Genomic DNA, 23132 nt, shown 5'->3' on the forward strand with positions numbered 1-23132 from the left:
AGTGTTTTTCAAGGGAGACAGTTCACACAAACCGCTTCTAATCATGAGGTGTTAAGAAATCAACAGATGAGAAATCAAGGGATGTACATGCATGTGTGAGCCAACCCCTAGTAAGATTACATCCATCAAGTGAAATTTATACGCTCATAATTTGTAAAGACATATTGTCTCTCTTTTTTCACTCATTGTACCTCTTGTTGGGTTTTTTTTTTATTTGTTCAAACTGTTCCACATACATTATCTCAATAATCTTCTCAGTAGCCATATATGGTTGACCAGTTTTACGAACTTCATATGGCAGATACAGAGGAGGGCTAAAGCTGAGATAATAGTTGCTTGCCTAAGGCCACCTTGAGAGTTTGTGACTGAAGGCAGGCCTATCCAGTGGAATTTTAGTATGCTTTTAGTATGCTTTTAGGTTTTTTTTAACAGTGTATAGTATGTTTTTAATCAGTATTTTATGTATTTTATACTTATTGTTTTTCCCTGCCTCAATCCAAACGGAGAGGCGGATAAGAAATAAATTTATTATTACTGTAATTATTATGAAGGGAGATTTGAAACAAAGATGTAAGCCAAATTGCAGCAAATGCTGTTAGACCCAATGCTACACTAGTTCTCAATAATCGTGTGTCTTTCATTATGCCATTATCTTTTTTAGCAGATTTAATGCCTTGACTCAGTCTTCGGTGCATCCAAATGCATATCCTAGGGCACATGGTCTCTTTCTGCCCTGCATTACTTTTTTTTTACTTAAAACTTTCCAAAAATGGCACCCAAGGATGCTTTCAGTAGAATGTACACTCAGGCCATAGCTAGACGGGACGATATCCTGTTGTTTTCCCCGGGATCGCCCCTTGCCCCAGGATATCGCCCTACAGTTCAAGCCCGCTTTTTCCGTGGTGTTGGGATGATCCCGAGACCGCGGAATGTGTGGGCGCATGTCACGGTTTGTCCCGGCTCCTCGCAAGTAACCATGAGGAGCTGGGCATGGGGGTGGGTGGGTGGGAGAGCTGGGAAATTTAGTTATTTTTTAAAAATACGATTTGCGCACGAGCGCTCATGCACTCCTTTAAAAAACAAAACAAAATGGTGGGCGCGATGTCACATGCCACATGTAAACCAGGGTGACGATCTTGCAATCATAAAATCGCAAGATCGCCTCCCTCCAACTCCCCTTGTCTAGCTGAGGCCTCAGATGTGCATCCAGTTATGTGTCCAAATGCCTATTCTTTTGAAAGAAATACAATGCAGACAGACCGTACGCTGAGGTATATGTGTCCAACTACAAATGCTGTCTTATGCTGCATTGCCTTCGGTGGAGTACACACTTGGATGTATTCCTTTGAAAGCAATGCAATGCTTGTTGACCATTTGAATGTGAACTCCTTCACAAACTGTTAAATTTTTTTCCTCAGCTCTTTACTTGTAACATTCTAATGCTAGACTGTTATCAATCGGTCTAATCATATAATTGTTTTACTAATTTAATATATTTCAATATTTTTAGCTATTGAACTAGAGTATTCAGTTGATCTTGGTCTCACATGGCACTCAATAATGAGAGACTGCCTCCCTACTAATGTAGAATGCAGCAAATATCACCTCCAGAGGATTCTGGTATCAGATACGTTCAACAAATGGACAAGAATTGTTTTGCCACTTCCTCCTTATACTAGGTAAATTGCATTTGACATATCCTTAAATTATTTAACATAACAATTTTTGTATTGTATTATAAATGAGTAGAAGAGTGCCTGGTTTTCCTTGTTGGCTATGTTGTTATACAGAGGAATAAAATCAAATTATATATTTGTTCTTAATTAGTTGTATTGTTATTGTTTTACTTTTGCTAAAAGCTGTCTCAAGGTGTAAATGTTTTAAATAACTATTGTACTAGAAATGGGCAGAATTATTGGGTTGCTGTTTCCAAAGGCTCTCTTCCAAAAGTGGAAGTACTCCTTCCGTCACATGAAGGGAATTCTCTCAGCTGATTTTGCTGGTGATAGTTAAGACCAGTTGCCCCATCATAAAAATGAGAGACCTAAGAAATTTGATGTGTCCAGATTAGATTTTATTCAGTTGTTGTTCATTTGGAAAAGAAGTCTGAATCTTCAGAGAAAATGCAGTATGGCAGTCCCCAAGGTCTTTAAGAGACCTTGATCAATACACATAAAATATGATAATTAAACATCAGCTTCTCCCTCAGCGCTCTTTGTAGTTTCAGGCTTGAGGAAACACATCATCAATGAGCAGGCATTCCCCAGGTAAAATTTATGGTACAGTTCACTGGGAACTCCATTTGAAATGAATGAGACTACACAAGTATAGTATATGTTCCTGTGCAATATCCATTCATTTTAATGACATTTCTGCTGAAAACAAAACCAAAAAAACCCTCTTGGTGCCCTATCTTTTTAAATAATGCCATTATCAAATTCATCTTAACTATTAAACTTATCCAAACCAATGTAGAACCAAGCCCTTTTTTAAAAAAAATCTCTAAGATATGCTTAATCAAACTAAAGACTCCCCTGGCACTTTGGTAACATCTTAGTTGATGAAAGTGCAAAATATAAATGCAGTAAATATATTTTTTTAAAAGGATGCAATCTATGTATCTGAAGTCTTTTTCACTTGGAGTACAAACCTAGCTTGGAGTTTAATGCTGCCATCTAGTGTTTAATTTTTTAAAAACCTGCATTTAATTGGATAGTTTTGGAACTGGCTAACTCTCATGCTTTAATCTCTGGAAGCATTTGTTTCATATTTCTTCATATTTCCTAAAGGTCCCAGGCAACACGTTTCCGCTGGCACCAACCAGCTCCATTTGATAAGCAGCAAACATGGGCCATAGACAATGTCTACATAGGTGATGGCTGTATAGATATGTGCAGTGGCCATGGGAAGTGTACTCAGGGGAATTGCATGTAAGTATTGAACTCTCATGAGAAAGACAATGCTAAGGTTGCCAGGACCTGAGACACATCAGGAGGAGCCTGGAAGCTGTGGGGTGACGTCTCATATGTCAGAGGCGGAAACCTGGTGGAACGGGACAGAGCCTAGTGACACCTGATAATTAAGAGAAGAGTCTGGTTGTACCTTTGTAATTTCTGCTCTGATAGACATGGGAACAGAGCAAGTAGCAAAAGATTTCCAAGCAAACAGAAAATAATCTGCCCCCTACGTTCCGGCCCCTCACTCTGAAATTGTATTACTTCGTGTGGAGGGCATGAGAAGCAGGCTAACGCCTTGAAAAGTCGGGTCACATTTGGGTCACACCAACCCTAGACAGTGCTGTGGATTCACATGCTGATTCTAATCTGTGCTTGCAAATAAACAGAAAGACAAAAAAAACTTTTGTAAATGCATTTTTTCTTTTAAAAAGGAAGGTGAGCTAGGGCCTAAGCAACTGCCTGTGGCACCATTTTGTAAGGGGCAGCCATTTTGCTGCATATGGTATTATAAGGAGTATTGCTTCTACTGTGCTACCTTTGGGAATGTGTGTGAGTTGTTCAGGAAAGGCAAAGAGGGGAAAGGAAGACTGAAGAGCCTCTTGTGAAAAGTAGAAAATAGGGGGTGGGGTGGGAAAACAGGCAAGAGATCCCACGAGCAACAGGAGAGGGAAGATTTGGAAGACAAATAAGTCTGAGGATATGAAGTGGGGAGTTTTGAAGTATTATTATTGAGAAGAAGAAGCAGTAAGTTTGAGCCAATATCTAGGAGCTCCTGACTTTCAAGTTGCTTAGATGTACTGCTTGCATTAGCATCACCTATCTGAAAGGAAATTCTTTTAATATTAGAATCAAGAGTCTTTTAAGTACTGATTAGTTTCTGAAATGTATTGTTAAGCAGAATTAAGGCCATTCAATATAGACCTCAGAGAATTAGCGTTCCTTTTATAATGTACAGAAAAAGAAGCATGTGATTTCTCCAAACATGTCTTGGAGAATTTGAGTGGGGGGTGGGGGAGAGAAAAACATACTGATGAAATCGTTGCATACAGAATATCTTTCCAGCTGAGTTCTCCGTTTGCCATCACTTACAGGTGTGATGAAAACTGGGGTGGACTGTACTGTGATGAGCCAGAGATTCCTCTTCCCATCCAACTTAAAGACAACTTCAATCGTGCACCTTCCAATCAGAACTGGCTAACAGTAAATGGTGGGAAACTGAGCACCGTCTGTGGAGCTGTGGCTTCTGGAATGGCTCTTCATTTTAGTGGGGTTGGTATTTTGGTCTTGTATGTGTTGTTCATACCACTGAGGTAGTTACTTTCTTTAGCAGTCATGAGATGTTTTCCTTTTTCTTTTCAAGGGTTGCAGTCGTTTGCTGGTGACAGTGGATCTAAACCTAACTAATGCAGAATTCATCCAGTTCTATTTCATGTATGGATGTCTGATAACTCCCAATAATCGTAACCAAGGAGTTCTCCTGGAGTACTCTGTGAATGGTGGGATTACCTGGACCCTCTTAATGGAAATATTTTATGACCAGTTCAGCAAACCTGGGTAATAAATATATTTGTTGCTCATACATTATCTATTTGTTGCCACTAACTCTGCCCACCATTCCATTCTAGCCTTAGCTATCAGTCATTCCTCCATTCACTCTTCTGCTTCAATAGCCTTGGGTGGGAGGGAAGATTTATCAAGCTGTGGCAGCCATCATCTGGAAGTGGCTTGCCATCCTGAGCCTGAAGGGAGAGCGCCTAGGTTGGCTGCCTCAGTTACTAGGCCCCGTCGAGAGCAGAAGGGAAGGAGGTCGCAGCTGTGGGCAAAAGGCATGCTGGGAGTTGTAGTTTTTGTTTTCTGTGGGGACAAGGAAAATCATGACAAATTCAAGACAGCCCTGGCCAGGCATTTAGGGTGAGAGAGAGACAGAGAGAGAGAGAGAAAAGAAACTAATTTATTTTGTTTTAAAGTTACCTCACAGGCCTAGGAGAGGGCTACCTTGCAGGGTTGTCATGAGGGTAAGAGAGGGGGCAAATAAAGTTTAACTCACAGGCCTAGCACCGGCCTACTACTTTTAAGATGGTGGATCTGCTTCCCTACTATACATTATTCAGATATCTGGGCAGTGCTAGGTATATTTTGAAAAAATATTTTTAGGTTTGCATCTTTTTTAGCCGTTAGAAAGGGTGTTGTGTGTCCTGATTGTTTTTGAAGTTTAGACGGCTGCTTTGTCCAAGGCATGATGGGAGATGTAGGCTTTTCAGGTAAAACAAAAATTGTGGTTTATCACGAAGCTCGAATTTAAAATACAGTTCTTATTAACACAGTTTTCCATTTATTCTAACAAAACAATTTATTAACTCAACCAAACTAAAAAAAACCCAACCAACCTAAGATGAATAAGTTGCATAGAAATTTATTATATATCAAATAAATGATATATGAGTTTCAGTTAGTGAGGCCCGAGGATGTGGACAAGGTGCTTGGCCAAGTCCGGTTGACCCTTGCCCCTCATGGCTCATTACATCAAATAAGGAGGGGATCGCCGGCTGGGTCCAGGAGGTTGTAAATGCCTCCTTGAGAGAGGGAGTGGTGCCGGCCTCTTTAAAAGAGGCGGTAATTAGACCACTCCTGAAGAAGCCTAATCTGGACCCGGAGGATGTTAACAACTATAGGCCGGTGGCTAATATCCCTTTCCTGGGCAAGGTGCTTGAGCGGGTGGTTGCAGGACAACTCCAGGCACTCTTGAATGAAACGGATTATCTAGATCCATTTCAATCGGGCTTCAGGCCTGGTTTTGGAACGGAAACTGCCTTGGTCGCCCTGTGGGATGACCTCTGTCGGGAGAGAGACAGGGGGAGTGCGACCCTGTTGGTTCTCCTGGACCTCTCAGCGGCCTTCGATACCATCGACCATGGTATCCTTCTGGATAGGTTGTCTGAGCTGGGAGTTGGAGGTACTGCGTTGCAGTGGTTCCGCTCCTACTTGGATGGCCGATTCCAGAAGGTGGTGCTGGGGGATTATTGCTCTGTGCCGTGGCACCTAAGCCATGGGGTTCCACAGGGCTCTATCTTATCCCCTATGCTGTTTAACATATACATGAAGCCGCTGGGGGAGGTTATCCGGAGATGTGGACTGAGGTGTCATCAATATGCGGATGATACCCAGCTCTACCTTTCCTTTTCATCAAACCCAGGTGAGGCAGTGGCTGTTCTGAACCAGTGTCTGGGCACGGTAATGGACTGGATGAGGGCTAATAAACTGAGACTCAATCCAGACAAGACGGAGGTACTGTTAGCGGGTGGTTCTTCTGTCCGGCGAGGTGATGTTTGCCCTGTCCTGGACGGGGTTGCACTCCCCCTAAAGGATCGGGTCCGTAGTTTGGGGGTGCTCTTGGATCCAGAACTGTCACTTGAGGCACAGGTGAACTCAGTGGCAAAGAGCACCTTTTATCAGCTCAGGCTGATATACCAGCTGCGCCCTTATCTGGACAGAGATAGCTTAGCTACAGTTATCCATGCTCTGATAACCTCTCGTTTGGATTACTGCAATGCGTTATACGTGGGGCTGCCTTTGAAAACGGTCCGGAAACTTCAACTGGTGCAAAACAGGGCAGCAAGGTTATTAACAGGGACTGGCCGGCGAGATCACATTACGCCAGTCCTTTTACAACTTCACTGGCTGCCAGTCCAGGTCCGGGCCCAATTCAAAGTGCTGGTATTAACATTTAAAGCCCTAAACGGTTTGGGGCCAGGTTATCTGAAGGAACGCCTCCTCCCATATGTACCTACCCGGACCTTAAGATCATCTACAGGGGGCCTTCTCCATGAGCCCCTGCCAAAGGAAGTGAGGCAGGTGGCTACTAGGAGGAGGGCTTTCTCCGCTGTGGCACCCCGGTTGTGGAACGAGCTCCCCAGAGAGGTCCGCTTGGCGCCTACACTGTACTGCTTTCGTCGCCAGCTGAAGACCTTTTTATTCACTCAGTATTTTAACACTTAATTTTAACTTAAATTTAAATTTTACTGTTTTAACTCTGTATTTTAATCCTATATCAACTTTGCTGTGTGGTTTTATCCTGGTTGTGCTTTTTATACTGTATTTCGTAATTGTGTTTTAAACTGTTGGGTGTTTTACTGTGGTTTTAATTTTTGTGAACCGCCCAGAGAGCTTCGGCTATTGGGCGGTATAGAAATGTAATAAATAAATAAATAAAAATAAATAAATGTTATAAACATTATTCACGGACCGGAGCAACGCCGGGCATATCAGCTAGTACTTCATAAAACATTGCCCATACAATTATCAGAATCAGGTTTCAGCTGCCTATCCCCTTCTGCCTACCATTTGTGGATCTCCATAAGGCTTGTTGTTTCTTTGACAAGAACATTCAATATTCGAAAGCTATAACTTCACATACTTGTGGATCAATAGACTTTAATGCATTTTAATGCTTTTCACAATTCTAGTGGCACTTTGAACAAAATGACAATTATGCGTTTATGACTCTTGGTGAGATGTGCATGAATGCTAAAGGAACCTTACTGGCTTTTCTACAGGCATTATAGCGAGGAGGAACTATAAATATCACGGTACAACAAGGGTAGGAAGATCCTCATACTCTAAAGAGTTTCTATCCAATTTAGGCTGCAATCCTAAACACTCTTATAAGAAAGTCAATGTGCATAGCATTGCCCTGCATATCTGGTTTTTATGCCAGTTGAACTAGCACATGGTAGCCTGATTGTTTGAGACATCTTTTTGACAGCAAAGCAAAGGATTTACTATAACAGATAAAGGCCCATTATCATGTCAATGTGAATTATAATTATAATAACTGCAATTACATAAGAAAGCATTTTGCATACAAATCTGAATGTGGAATGTAAATTCCAGTTTTGCATAGAGATAGAATGGGGTGCTCGAGTGGGGGGTGGGAAGCTAACTCAGGATTAAAATATTTGCTGTTGTAATCCAACAGATAAAACCTGTCCACTCCGTGTGTCATTTATCATAAAAGAGCATTGATTGTCCTTATAATTAATCATCATCACAGCAATGTACATAGTATTTCTTGTCTGTGGGTAATTCTCAGCATGCCCTGACACAAAGGGAATTGAGCAGATCAAAGAATATGATCCCATGTCATTTAGGGGACCATTGAACTGCTCACCCCAAATTCACATTTAAAAAAAAAAAAAAGTGAAGCAGTGAGAACACACAGTTTCATATGGTCTCTAATTACTACTTTTTAAGTTTTCCTTCTCTCTCTCTCTCTCTCTCTCTCTCTCTCTCTCTCGTGTATATTAACAAAACAGAACATAAAAATAAATTGTGAGAAAAGAAAAACAAAGAAACATTACATACTATAGGAATATCATTTCCCCATTGGGTTTACCATTCATTTAAAAACGGGGAGATCTTTATGCATAGGTTTCAAGAAAAGCAGACCATACATCCAAGTATTTATCCACTCGCAAGTAATGCCTATATAACACCCGTTCAAATGTTGATAGTGATGTTAAGTCCTCAATCTATTGCATTACGGGAGGTGAGCATTTGTCCTCCCAACATGATAATATATGTCTTTTAGATGTCATAAGGGCTCTGAAAATGCGTTTGTGCTGACCATGTATTAACTTCCAAGAAGCCGGTAGGTAGTTTAGGAGGACATGCACATCATTCCAAGCAAACAATAATTGCTACTTTTTTTTTAGCTTTGTGAACATTCTCCTTCCTCCCGATGCCAAAGAAGTGGGAACCCGTTTCCGCTGGTGGCAGCCCAAGCATGATGGCCTGGATCAGAGTGACTGGGCTATTGACAATGTGCTGATATCGGGATCAGCAGATCAGAGGACAGTGATGTTGGATACTTTTAGCAGTGCGCCTCTGCCACAGCATGAACGCACTCCCGCAGACGCAGGACCCACAGGGAGGATTGCTTTTGATATGTTCATGGAAGACAGGACAACAGGTAAGAGTTCATATGGATAAGGATCAGTACAGATGTTTGTTTGTTTTCTGGCAGGGTTCCTGTGCCTTTATCAGCTGTGCGACAAGCAGAAATTAAGCAGGCAAAGCTTTTTCCAACACAGAGACACAGTGAGAGGAAAAGCTGCACTTGCTACATTTTCTCCAAAAGCATGGGAATGTTTCCCCACACACACACACACACTCCAACAACAACAACAAGTTTGTTAACTCTAAAAGCATGCATAGGGGGGAAATTGATATTATTCACTAAGCATTTTTAAAATGTATGAGCATAGTTAAAGGAACATTGCTTTAGAATTAAATTCTTCCATTATAATCCATTAATAGTTTAATAATTAAGTGTTTTCAGTAATTAACAACATCAGTAGTCTTGATTATCAAATATTGTCAAATATTATCAAAGATTATCAAATATTTTAAAATATTGAATATTATTATCTTAATTTGTTTTAAGTGAATGAGCATTGGCTGTTCCACGATGACTGTTCAATTGAAAGATTCTGTGACTCTCCTGATGGTGTCATGATGTGTGGAAGCCACGATGGCAGGGAGGTTTATGCTGTCACTCATGATCTAACTCCTACAGAGAACTGGATTATGCAGTTCAAGGTAAACACTGCCTTGAGATGCTTAAATTAATACCCTTGAAACCACAGAACTGATCTGGAGCTTTCCAAGAACAGGCGAATGTGTGAATTGTACTGATTTGCATGTCTGAAGGTGCAACCCTGTGTGTGTTTAGATAGAAAGAAATCCTACAACACCCAGCAGGCCCCAACCAACATGACTGACTGGGCAATGTTGGGAACTGCAGGACTTTCTCCTGTCTAAACTTGCATAGGACTGCACCCTAAATCATTAATTCCTGCTAAATCACCGATTCCTGACTATTCCCAAATATCTTCAGTGGGCTTTTCATAATTTCTGTTATAGCCATGTTACTCTGTTGTGAAAGGTGAAAAGATACTATTTCCAAGTTGTTTTGTAGCTAATTAGTAATGTCATTTACCGTTCAGGTTTTTTTTAAAAAAAATTGCTTCAATTGTCCACTTTTATTTTGAAGATAAAGCAGCCATGGGCCCTTGATTCGTCCCCACACCAGTTTCTTGCCAAAACCCACCTTCTTCCCTGCTATTTGCCCCTGGATATGTTTGCAATAAACAGCAACTTCAGGGGCAAACAGCAGCAGTGGGGTTAGAAATTGTATTTATCTATTTATTTATTTATTTATTTATTTATTACATTTCTCTACTGCCCGATAGCCAAAGCTCTCTGAGAGGTTCACACTGACATAGGGCCCCAATCCAGATTGGAAGATGTCCCAGACTTGGGCCCCACACCGGTTATATCTTTAAAATAAATGTAGCCAGTTTAAGCACACTTTCAGAAAAAAGAGAGTTAACAATTTAAGGTATTGTTTGGCTTTCAGTCCCTGTATTTGTAAATTATTTGCAAAAGTCAAGTGCCACCATCTCCCGAGAAGAAACTGATCTTCTAGAGCTTCCCTGCTAATGAACTGGAAAAGCTCACTTGTAGATGCATCGATAGCAGGCTTGGAAACATGATGAACACTGTATCTTAACAAGTGCTATGTGAGATGGTTCTATAATTAATGAGGCTGGTGTGAAGGGCAGCCTGATAACTGGATAAGACTTCCAGTCTTTTTAAGTCAGAAGATCAAGGTTTCTCTTTTTGTCCTTCCATTGGCATGCAATAAAATCCTAGGGCAAGCCTCCGTGTGCCTCAGATTTCCCCCTTTTAGATTTAGATTTCCCCCTTTTAGATGTCTTATAAATTTACATCAAAACCTAAACGTTATTGTTCCTGGTGGAGAGAGAAAAAATCTGCAAGACAAAAAAAGTGTATCTCCCTTTTACACACATTAGATTTCCATTGGATGTAAAACCTCAGAGAAAATTGCCCAGAACCAAGTCCATGTGCAGTATTCTACTGACTTTGGAGTGAGTTGGAGCTACCTAATACCTCAGTGCTTACCTGCTGGCCCAAAATGTTCTGGGGGTGTTTCACAACCATCTGTCTTCTTTCCAACAAAAGGATGGAAAAGGATAACTTACCCTCTACCTGAAAGCCTAGTAGGAAAGTAAGTATGAAACCACATCTAAGTTAGTGATATTCCTTCAAATTCAATGTGACAATGTGGGTCTTTTAAACAAAGACTTCTGCCCTGTGAGAGTAGCATTAAAAACAAGAGTTGAGGAGAGTACCCCAGAGAAGAGAGATTGCTGAAACTTGGGCCATAGCTAGATGGGGCGATATCCCGGGATCGTCCCTGTGCATCCACATGATGCACAGGGGATCCCGGGAGCAGGGAGGGATGATCCCTCCCTTGCCCCAGGATCTTGCCCTAGCCTTTGAGTCCACTTTTTCCGTGGTCTTGGGCTGATCCTGAGACCGCGGAACATGTGTGCGGGTGTCACGGTTTGTCCTGGCTCCTCGCAGTTACTCGTGAGGAGCCAGGACCCGCGCATGGGGCGCACAGCTCCTCAGGAGTTCTGTGCCCATCGGGGGGGCGGGAACGGAAAAAATTATTTAAAATAATAAAAAAATACCTTTTGTGCACGAGCATTCGTATGCTGTTTTTCTTAAACAAAAACAAAATGGCGGGCGCGATGTCCTCTCCCTCCAAGGTCGTCACGCACCGCATGTAAACAGAGGGGGAGATCTCGCAATAAAAATATCGCGAGATCTTCACCCCCTCCGTCGCGCTACACCAGGTAGGTCTAACTGAGGCCTTAGAGTTTGACTACCTCTGTCCTGCAATAGTGCTGTGATATGAATGCTGATGCTGCTAGTACATTTGGAGTAGCAGAAGTCTCAGAGGGAACAATACAATTTATATATAGCTTGTGGGTGTCAGTGTCTCTGTAATATTAACATGATTGAAAATGTTTATGTAAAATGTCATGCTCACTGTCAATACTGTTAGGTTTCTGTTGTTATGTTTAACTCTGGTATTTCCTGATGTTTTTAACTATTTTATTGTTTTTATGTGAGTTACCTTAAGGTATGATGGGTGGACAGATGGTACATGCATTTCATAAATAAATGTACAGAATGATAAAGTTGGAAGGGACCTCAAAGATCATCCAGTCCAATTCCTGCCAATGCAGGAAATCTATTAGTACTGCATCCCTGATAGATGGGAACCCTGTTTCACCTTCTGAGACAGTCTGTTCTATTATCTAACAGCTCAGGTGGTCAGAAAGTTCTTTCTAATGTTTAGCTAAAGTCCCTTTTCTTGTAAATTGAACTCATTGTACATATTTCTAAAGAAATATGTTTAAGTTATCATGGGTTGGATCCAGATTTAGGTGCGTGCAACTTAGTGGAAGCAGACTCCTTTGCTCATTCTTCCCTCCAACCCCCTAAAAATGGTACACAAGAGGGTTGGGGAACCTCCTGAATGGGGTGAGCTGTGATGGTGTGGGAAAGGGAGATCCCCAAAAATCAGGTGGAGGCATCTTCTGTGAGATCACAGAAGGCAGGTCCTAAATCTTCTGTTGACTGACATATCCTTTAGTCATAAATCTGCAGGTACACATTATCTGTGTAATGATTTCTGCTTATCTCCTCTATTTCTCTTTATGTATTAACTCAGCCCAGTACGGTTTAGGTTCTATCAGAAGTACTCTGATATGCAATGGGCCATTGACAACTTCTATCTTGGACCTGGTTGTGTAGACAATTGTAAAGGCCACGGAGACTGTCTGAAAGAACAGTGCATCTGTGATCCGGGTTTCTCTGGTCCAAACTGCTACTTGACTCAGACTTTAAAGGTAATCTAGATATATAGTTGGTGCAGACTGTACTGAAAAATATGTATAATAGAAAAAACATGTTTTTGGAAGTGTTTTAAAAATGATATACACATCTATGCTAGAATTAAGCTAGGCATGCAAGTACCAAAAATTATTTTTAAAATAGAACACTAAATCTTTTATTTATCTTTGATTTTATCTTTGATTATGTGATTCTAGTACTCCAGCAAAATCTACTTCACATATAAAATACTCCTTGGCATACTATAGGGGGAAAATACACTCATATTTTCTTAAGCTGATTCTTTAAAAAAAGAAAAGAAAATCTGAGTTTGTGACTAGATTTTCCAATGTTACAATCTTTTAACAGACTTTCCTGAAGGAGCGCTTTGACAATGAAGAAATTAGACCGGATTTATGGATGTCTCTGGAAGGAGGCACAGCCTGCATGGAATGTGGGATTCTAGCAGAAGACACTGCTCTGTATTTTGGAGGTGCTACTGTGAGACAGGCTGTCACTCAAGACTTGGATTTGCGAGGTGCAAAGTACGTCAGATTACTCACTAGAGCTGAACATAGCTCATACATTTTAATAAATGTTACCTTTGAATAATGACGAGGCAGCAGTCCAGATGGTTCAAAGTCAAGTGAGGAAAAAAGGCAGTACTTATTCTCCCAGCTGACCAAATCAGTTCACTGGCCAGTGTGGAAAGAGTTGTTAAATCATTCTCATCCACAATTTCATAGCTATTCAAGCTAATGCATATTCTGAGCTGTTCATACTCAGAAGCTGCAATCCTACATGCATTTTTGGCCATGACTGAAATCAATAGTTTGGGGTTTATTCACTAAATGCAGGAGTTCAGCCTAGAAAATACAATGTGTAAGAAGAGGCAGGAAAGATGACAAATGCTTTGAAAGGCTCGATACAATTGATATCTTACAGGTAAACACATTGGCAGTTAGTGCTCACCTGGTTCCATAGATGGAAAGGACAAAAAAAAAAAAAACTGGGGGGGGAGGGGACAGGACAGGAACTGCTGTAAATGACATTGGTATTTTAGAAACCTGAATAATAATTCCAGCACATTTCACAATTACAAGATGCCCAGAATTTTGAAGCCCAAAATCTACTCAGAAATAGCTTTAGTGATGAAGGGATTCTAAACGAAATCCCATTTACAGATACTTTGTATGGCATTCACTTAAAGGAGTTTCTTTAAGCCTGTGTATGACACTCTAAAATAGGCACGAGGGTGTCCTGTAGTGTGTTTCCTAACATCATGTCAAGGATTGTTTAGGGAAGCAGCTATGAATTGCAGAAAATCTGGGCTTCTTCTAACCTTGTGTTTTATTTTCTCTAAGATACTTTTATCAATAATTACATTAGTTGGCCCAAACAGACATATTATGGTAGACTATTTAGTAAATTTCTCAGATGGGTTATTGAACAGGCACTCATATGATTACTTAAGAAGTCTATCTAAGAGAGTACAGGAAGTTATGTTGCAAGCTCTCAGAAACTGGTCTTAGTTGGCAATTACCAACAAAGCGCATGTTCAAACCAGCAACTAATGAACAATGGGATTTCCAAAGACCTTTATGTGAAAGAAAAAAGAATCTTATAAGGAAATGCCCTTGCACAGAATTTCACCTCAGTGTTACTAATATAGGGCCAAGGATCTACTCACTTTGGTCCTTCTGGGCCACAAATGTCTTTATTAGGATCTTAACAAATTGCTTACACACCGCAGCCTTAATAGCTGATGCCTCCCTTAACTCCCATCATTTTTTGGATTGGGCTTTAGCCTCATCCAGGATTGTTAGGCCCAATCTTGATTAAAACATTTGAGAGTTGACTTCAGATCCAACTCAGTTCTGGCTTTTTCTCCCTTCATAAGGGGGAGAAAGCTGTGAGGAATATGACAGTGCTGGGGCAGGATTTGCTAGTCCACCTCAGGCAACAAAATAGTTTGGGCTGGCTCTGCTAGCAAGGGGCAAGTGTTCACTGGTCCTATTCCAAAGTATTTGAGACCTGGGAATCTTCATGATTTTCCGTCCAGGAAAGGAGCATCTCTTGAAATGCAGATCTCATATAACCAACACAATTTCAGGGATCAATAAGGTTTTAGTACTGCTTAGTTTCAATTCTGCAAGTATTTTATTCTTGCTGTGCAACTGACCTATGAGTTCCTACTTGTGTAAGAGTCAGTAGCGCTTACTTTCATTACATTTATTTTTTATTGTGGGGAAAATGTTTGCTCTTTTTGGGTCCAATTGATTGTATGATTACCCCACTGATATGTTCTCCTTCAGATTTTTACAATATTGGGGAAGGATTGGGAGTGAAAATAACATGACAACATGTCACAGACCAACATGTCGGAAGGAAGGTGTTCTACTAGATTACTCAACAGATGGAGGCAAGTTCTATTTTAATGATATCTAACAAATATTTCTGCTTATATTTAAGGTCTTTAACATTGGCAAAATATGCTAAGGAAGAGGTTTGCTTGTAGGGGCTGAACTCTTGCTCTCAAAACATCGTTATTTGAAAGTTCTAGTTACCTAAAGTCACTGATTGCAACAGTGATCCCCTAACCCAGTGCCCCCCAGTTGGTATTCCTCCCACCCCCTTTGCTGTATTTTGTACTAGTAACACACATAAAAAAAAATCACAGGAAAGCTTAAATCTTTACTATATGCAAGTATAACCCAAGCAAGCCAGTTGATTGAAATTCTTGTGCTTATCTAGATGTTTTTGGATGTCTTCCATGTAACTGTAGCATTTTCAGAAATATATTTTCATACCTTCATTATTCCTGTCCTTGAACAATATTTTTCTGCATTCCAGAAGGAAAGGGATGAAATGTTCTTACTTGTACTCATATTTCTTATTAAAGACACTGGAACTGCTTATTCTTAAGAGTTAATCAAATAAGTAAGAATTGTTCATTGTTATAAAAGTAAAATTCTTTTGGAAGATAAAAAATGTTATGTTTATTTTTCTACTCATCGTTTGAGGACTTCTTTATTTTTCATTATTTTTAAAGCACTCCTAAGACTATCAAAACTAATAAATTGTTAAGATAAAGCATCCCCACTGCTTTGTTGTTATAATGTTACAAGTTATAGTGGTATGCAGACATACATGATTATTATTCCCATACAGCCCATACCTTACTTTCTATGCAACTCTTGGGTACTAGGCTATTGTTATTATTATTTATTTTATTAAAGGGCAGATATAGTTGTGACTGGCTTAAAGCCACTCACTAAACCTGGTGGACCAGCTATTTGAATGCAGGTCTTCTAGGCCCAACTCATCATGGACTCTAAGATGTTGATTAGTTTCTTGCCTTATCTTGAATCCTTGTAATGTAGGAATATCTTGGACGTTGCTACATGAGATGGATTATCAGAAATACATCTCAATCAGACATGATTACATACTGCTCCCAGAAGATGCTCTGACCAATACAACCCGCCTGCGATGGTGGCAGCCATATGTGATTAACAATGGAATTGTGGTTTCGGGCTTTGATCGTGCTCAGTGGGCATTGGATAATGTACTGATTGGTGGAGCAGAAATCAATCCAAGTCAACTGGTAGATACATTTGATGATGGTAAGGGTCATGTGGATAATCATTTTTTCAAATCTTGCTGTTATGTTGACTGAATGTTGAATGTCAAGGCCACATTTACATTTTATTTAAACAGTATATGGAGAACTTTTTTTAAAGAGATTGCTCCAGTTTGGGGTGTGTGCTTATATATGTTATGAAAACACTTTAAAATTATTAATCTTATAAAATAATTATAAGTGTTCCAGAAATAGATATTCACATCTATTTTGAAATGGAATCATTTTAACACAGTTTGTATTGTCTAATGATATTATAGCTAACCCCAGAAGTCAGCAAGGTTAAGCAAATGATAGGGCCTAGAGATACATAGAGGGCCACATATGGTGAGCATGGCACTCTTCCTTTTCCTAAGAGTACTGGGAAGGTCAGAGTCACACTATGTCAGACTTTCAAGTGTAAAGACAGTATCAGAGAGATCTCACAGTTCGACTCAAAGAACTGGTGGGGGAGGTATGTTCATTTACACAGAGTTTGACCACAACTTTGGGTAAACTGCAGCCCAGATGCCCAGCTTTATCTGCCTGTCAATCTGGTTTTTGTAATATTTTATTGTTGTATCATAAATATCCCAAAAATGTTATCTCAGTTCAGTATCTTCCTGTACATTATGAGACTTTCCATTAACTTTATCTACTTTATCTCAATAGAAGGCATCTCCCATGAAGAAAACTGGAGTTTCTATCCAAATGCAGTCAGAACTGCAGGATTCTGTGGCAACCCATCATTTCATCTCTACTGGCCAAATAAGAAAAAGGATCAGACACACAATATCCTGTCCTCTCGGGAACTCATTATACAGCCAGGATATATGATACAGTTTAAAGTAAGAAGAAGCTTCCCTTCATTCAAAGTAAATGTTGACTCAATCAGATTTGCCATGAAATTCTGACAGATTTGAGTGGGTCACTGAGTTCAGATTTCCATCAAATATTTATTGTATATGGCTTATTGAAATGTACGGGTCACATCAGTGTACCTAATAATAGCATTGGATTAACATGAATACATAAATGTTATTTCAGTTCAAAGAGTACTGTTCAATCTTTGGGAATAGCTTGACGAAAAGACTGATTTATTGGGTTCTGTTAATCTGAGCGGCAACATTTCACCTGAAGGAAGCCATTTCTATTCTCACAAGGGGGGTGTCATTTATAGCAGTACTGCAATTACTAGGGTGTAGATTAACTGAAGAAAAGCTTAGGCTATTTATTTGGTTGGAAATCTTGGGTCTATGCATGCAGTAATCTGTCAGAATGGGCAGTGAGAAAAGATTATTCCAGACAAAAGAGAGTTGGAAAAAAATCATGTCAAAGCTGGTCAAAAAAACCTGTAACCCGTTTTGTTTCAGATTGTGGTTGGCTGTGAAGCAACGTCTTGTGGAGATATGCATTCCGTAATGCTAGAATACACCAAGGATGCTAGGTAAATCACAAAATCTATGGCCCCAATGGGAGATTTAAAGTTTAAAGATTTACAATTTTTAAACTTTTTTATTTTATATACTTATTTATTTATTACATTTCTATACCACCCGATAGCCGGAGCTCTCTTAATTATATATTTGTGTGTGTGTACCCACACCCTCCATCAAGACTCATATTTATTTGAAAAGTGATTAGTATTGTTAGACAATTCAGTAAAATTAAGGAAAGAGCCCTATGTGATCAGAAAATCCTCAAGACTAGCCTGATTCCTGCCTACTTTCAGTTGATGTGTTACTTTTCCGTAACGAGAATATGCCACACTTTAACCTGAGAGCCCAGTTATGTGGAATGACAGGTTTGGCCACCTTTAAAGATAGCAGAAAAGTTCCTTATAGCTGTATTGAACCTTAGAGTCCACTATATTAAGTTGACACAGGAAAGGTTATTTTTTTATTGAGTGGTCTATGCTTCCAGTTTCTTCAAGGATTGTTTTCCAAAAACTTGAAGTAACAGGGCAATCCAACTGGTAATATTTCTCTCTTTCCCTGCAAAGTCTCCAAACATCTAGAAGGCATATTTTCACTCCTATATTGGGAATACTAGAGGGTGTGTGTGTATTCCAACAGTTAGATTAAACAGTTACCTTAAATTAGATTATACAAAACCAGCTTTCCAAACTTCCTCCCAAGATATTATGAACTTCCTGCATTCTTAAATAAGGATGCCAGGTTTGTGAGCATTCTGGTAAAGTTTCCTGTTTGTTCGCCTTTACACGTCTATAAATTGGCAAGACCAAACCTTTCACTGATAAATTGCTTGTGCAAATTACTTGTTCACAACCTTGTGTGCCTGGTCACTAATTTTTCTTTAATTGCTTGATTGGATATAAAGAGTTGTAGCTGTACATATTATTAAGTGCAGCTTAACTTTCCTTAATTGCTCTTACAATATCAGATTATACTGTTTTCCTCCTTGTATCTCATATTTGTACAAAAAGTTAAAGTACAGATTATAGTCAGCAGTTCATGACTTGCTGACTATAATCTGTTCTTTAACTTTTTGTACAAATATGAGATACAAGGAGGAAAACAGTATAATCTGATACTGTAAGGGCAAGTAAGCAAGCAGTTCCAGTGGTTCCGCTCCTACTTGGAGGGCTGATTCCAGAAGGTGGTAATGGCAGAATATCGCTCTGTGCCATGGTATTTAAGCCATGGGGTTCCAAGGGGCTCTAATTTATCCCCTATGCTGTTCAACATTTAACATGAAACTGCTGGGAGAGGTTATCCGGAGATGTTGGGCTGAGGTGTCACCAATATGCGGCTGACACCCAGCTCTACCTCTCCTTTTCATCAAATCCAGGTGAGGCAGTGGCTGTTCTGAATCAGTGCCTGGGCACAGTAACGGACTGGATGAGGTCCAGCAAACTGAGATTCAATCCAGACAAGCGGGTGGTTCATCTGTCTGGCGATGTGATGTTCAACCTGTTCTGGAGGGGTTTGCACTCCCCCTAAAGGATCAGGTTCGTAGTTTGGGGGTGCTCTTGAATCCAGAACTGTCACTTGAGGTGCAGGTGGACTCAGTGGCAAGGAGCACCTTTTATCAGCTTAGGCTGATAAACCAACTGCGCCCTTATTTTATTTATTTATTTATTTATTTATTACATTTCTATACCGCCCAATAGCCTGGGCGGTTCACAAATAGCTACCGTTATCCATGATCTGATAACCTCTCATCTGGATTACTGCAATGTGTTATACATGGGGCTGCCTTTGAAAATGGTCTGGAAACATCAGCTGGTACAAAACAGGGCAGGATGTTCATTAACAGGGACTGGCCAACGAGACCACATCACGCCAGTCCATTTCCAGCTTCACTGGCTGCCAGTCCAGGTCTGGGCCCAATTCAAAATGCTGGTATTAACATTCAAAGCCCTTGAGATTACCTGAAGGAATGCCTCTTCCCATATGTACCTGCCCGGACCCTAAGATCATCCTCAGGGGCCCTTCTCCATGAGCCCTTGTCAAAAGAAGTGAGGCAGGTGGCTACCAGGAGGAGGGCCTTCTCTGCTGTGGCACCCTGGTTGTGGAATGAGCTCCCTAGAGAGGTTCACCTGGCATCTACATTATACACTTTTCAATGCCAGGTGAAGACCTTTTTATTTTCTCAATATTTACCAGTTTATCATCTTAGTTTTTAACTTTGCTGTTTTAAACCTGTATTTTAAATCTGTATTAATCTCTGCATTGCTGCTCAGTTTTATCCTGGTTGTACTTTTATAATGTATTTTTATACTATTGTTTGTTTTATACTTTGAATGTTTTAATTTGAACCGCCCAGAGAGCTTCTGCTATTGGGCAGTATAGAAATGTAATAAATGAATGAATGAATGAATAAATAAATAAATAAATACAGGGATTCTGTATTTGTACTCAGTCTTTGGTGATGTGGCTTAGAAGGACAATATGATACTGTCTGTGTTTGTACATCACTCTAAACTATGGTTTAGTAAGATGTAAATTAATCTAGCATTCTCCTGGACATGCACACTCTCCCCCTCTGCTCTTCCCCTGTGGCTGGGGGTAGGAGTTTAAAAGATTTAACTTCTACTTCTGATTAACCAAGTTTCCAGTGTTGTGTAGTTCCAAAAATCTGGTAAATCTTTGCTATGAGTAGTTTATACAAGCCTGGCTCAGGAACATTGTTTGAATTTGGCTTGTATGAAACTAACCATAGTTAATATTAACCACAGTTTGTTGGCCCACCATAATGACAAACTATCATTAACAGAAAGTAAAATCTTCCAAACTCCTCCTCCTCGTTAGTCACACAGGAAGAGGAGAGGGCAGGGGGAGCGTGCAAGCCTGATAGGAGGCTAGGCTTGTCCACATCTCATTAAACTAGCCCTGCCCAATGTGAGACCCTCCAGATGTGTTTAACTACAGCTCCCATCATCCCCAAACTGTGTAGCCAGATACTGTGCTGACTTGAGTTGATGAGAGCTGTAGTTCAAAGCTTCTGTTAGGCACCATGTTGGGGAAGGCTGCATAAAACTATAGATAGGCAGTCTGGTGCCCTTCAGAGGTTTTGGGCTCCCATAATCCCTTACCATTGGCCATGGTGGCTGGGGTTATTGGGAGTTGTAGTTGCCTACCTCTAGTTTAGCGTGATAACCCAACGCAGCAGCCTATTTTTCATGTTTAAAAGGGCAAGTCTCGTTTTGTACTAGCTTCTGTAGAACATTACCACTGTTATTATTATTATTATTATTATTTATTTATATAGCACCATCAATGTACATGGTGCTGTACAGATAACACAGTAAATAACAAGACCCTGCCGCATCAATTATCAGATTCACTGTTGAAGCAAGGAGGAAAGGCTGATTCACACATGCATGCACATAGCTAGATGACTTATCCCTTACTTACCTATCGCTGAATGTGTTACCTGCCTTCATCACTAAGTATTATAGTTTGTGGGGGGAAGGTGAAATGAGATGAGAGCTGTTTCTGTTACAAAAAGCCATTTCACACATGCATATTATCACCTGACATTGTAGTCGTTGAGCGAACCATGAACATGCATGTGGAGCCCAATAATAGCAGTCTTGGGCAAAGCCTCCTGTTCACAGGGCCCCTGGTTTTACCAGGTTTATAAGTACTCCTAGACAATGCTCATATGTCCTGGGCTGGGAAAATAAAATCCACAGTTGATCAAGGAACACAGGACTTCAGTCTTTGTGTGATTGTAACTTGGAAAATATTGTTCAAGATAATATTTTTGAAATACACACATTTCCATGACCTTTAGTAGGTACTTAACTTTTTTATTATTGTTTTCAATTGCCCTAACATTATTTCCTTTGCTTCCTTCAGGTCAGATTCATGGCAGCTCGTCCAGACACAATGTCTCCCTTCCTCTTCTAATAGTGTTGGCTGCTCCCCATTTCAATTCCATGAAGCTACTATCTATAACTCTGTCAATAGCTCCACTTGGAAGAGAATAACCATCCAGCTGCCTGATCATGTCTCATCCAGGTAGGTTACCGAAAGGTCAACTTCACTAGTTGCTATAAAATTTCATCTGTTTAGCTGGCACTGGTTGGTGGCTCAAAAGGAATGACAATTTAAAATAAATGCTATTTTGGAAATCTTTCCCCTTAGTAAAAACAAATAGTGCCTACCAGACAATATCCATCCCACTGACGGATTCAGCAGACATGATGCTTCATTACATTTGATATATTGGGGGGGGGGGGAATAAAAAATCATTGTTTTGATGCCCTGTGTATTCTACATCCCCTTGAAATAGATATTAGAGAACGTTACAACTGTAATGCACAGAAGGCAGTGGAACACTGCCCAAAACTGCAGTGTGCATAAATATTCCACTCACTACCCGCTCCCTAATATGACTATAATGTATGCTAATATAATGTGTGACTTTTATACAGCAAACTGACACTGTGGGTTGGGGGACAATTTTATTTACAGTGCAACTCAGTTCCGGTGGATTCAGAAAGGAGAAGAACCAGAAAAACAAAGTTGGGCTATAGATCACGTTTACATCGGAGAAGCCTGCCCAAAACTCTGCAGCGGCCATGGTTACTGCACTACTGGAGCCATCTGCATTTGCGATGAAGGATACCAAGGTCTCACATTCCATTTTTAACATTTAAAGATAGCCCATGTCAACTTAGCCCTTTCAGTATTCAATTAATGTAAAGGGGGTGAAATTCAACATAAACTTCTTTAAGAGTAAGTCAGTAACTGAAGGGCTGCTGAGACTCCTAGGAAAACTCAGTGTAAGAATGTTCAACTAATATCTGGAAAGATAAGTAATTGTGAATTATGAATATAGAGACCATATTTCACCTGTCAGTAATTGTGCTTCACATGGAGATACACCCGAATCCTCCAACTTCATCTAACACAGAAATTGATGTGTGCTCGCTTCGCAGAAATCACAGTATACTTAACAATGCAAATGAACTTGCAGTATATATGGAAGTATTTTAGTTTTCACTTTTGAACTGGAAAGGTTCAACCCTGCAAGTGTTTAGCCATCCAGTGGCAATCTAACAAAGTTCCAAAATATTTATATGTGAAATACTATTTGATTAGTTAACAACAGTGATCAGTCCTTCGGTAAGGGCTGTTTGATTTGTCCCTTGACAGTCTTATATCCCAAATGCCGTTGGTAATAAGAAAACAACACATATTATTTTTATTATTATTATTATTTATTTATATAGCACCATCAATGTACATGTGGTATTTTGTTTTGTTTTGTTACTGCTTGCATAAATACTGTCAAATTGGTTAATTCTTGGT

The 23132-nt window shown here is 40.0% G+C and overlaps 1 protein-coding gene across 1 annotated transcript in view; it reads left to right on the forward strand.

Annotated features, from left to right (window-relative positions):
- Positions 1-23132, forward strand: part of RELN (reelin) — a 352879-nt gene that overhangs the window by 316067 nt on the left and 13680 nt on the right. Inside the window, 17 exon segments of the mRNA XM_063134189.1 lie at positions 1511-1679; positions 2790-2930; positions 4049-4226; positions 4318-4511; positions 8669-8925; positions 9400-9554; positions 10832-11046; positions 12565-12742; positions 13095-13270; positions 15041-15147; positions 16109-16264; positions 16267-16316; positions 16318-16351; positions 17020-17195; positions 17721-17794; positions 21675-21836; positions 22293-22450. Of these exon segments, the coding sequence (XP_062990259.1) occupies positions 1511-1679; positions 2790-2930; positions 4049-4226; positions 4318-4511; positions 8669-8925; positions 9400-9554; positions 10832-11046; positions 12565-12742; positions 13095-13270; positions 15041-15147; positions 16109-16264; positions 16267-16316; positions 16318-16351; positions 17020-17195; positions 17721-17794; positions 21675-21836; positions 22293-22450 (2580 nt within the window).

This window comes from Elgaria multicarinata, chromosome 9, assembly GCF_023053635.1.
Source record: "Elgaria multicarinata webbii isolate HBS135686 ecotype San Diego chromosome 9, rElgMul1.1.pri, whole genome shotgun sequence".
Taxonomy (NCBI): Eukaryota; Metazoa; Chordata; class Lepidosauria; order Squamata; family Anguidae; genus Elgaria; species Elgaria multicarinata.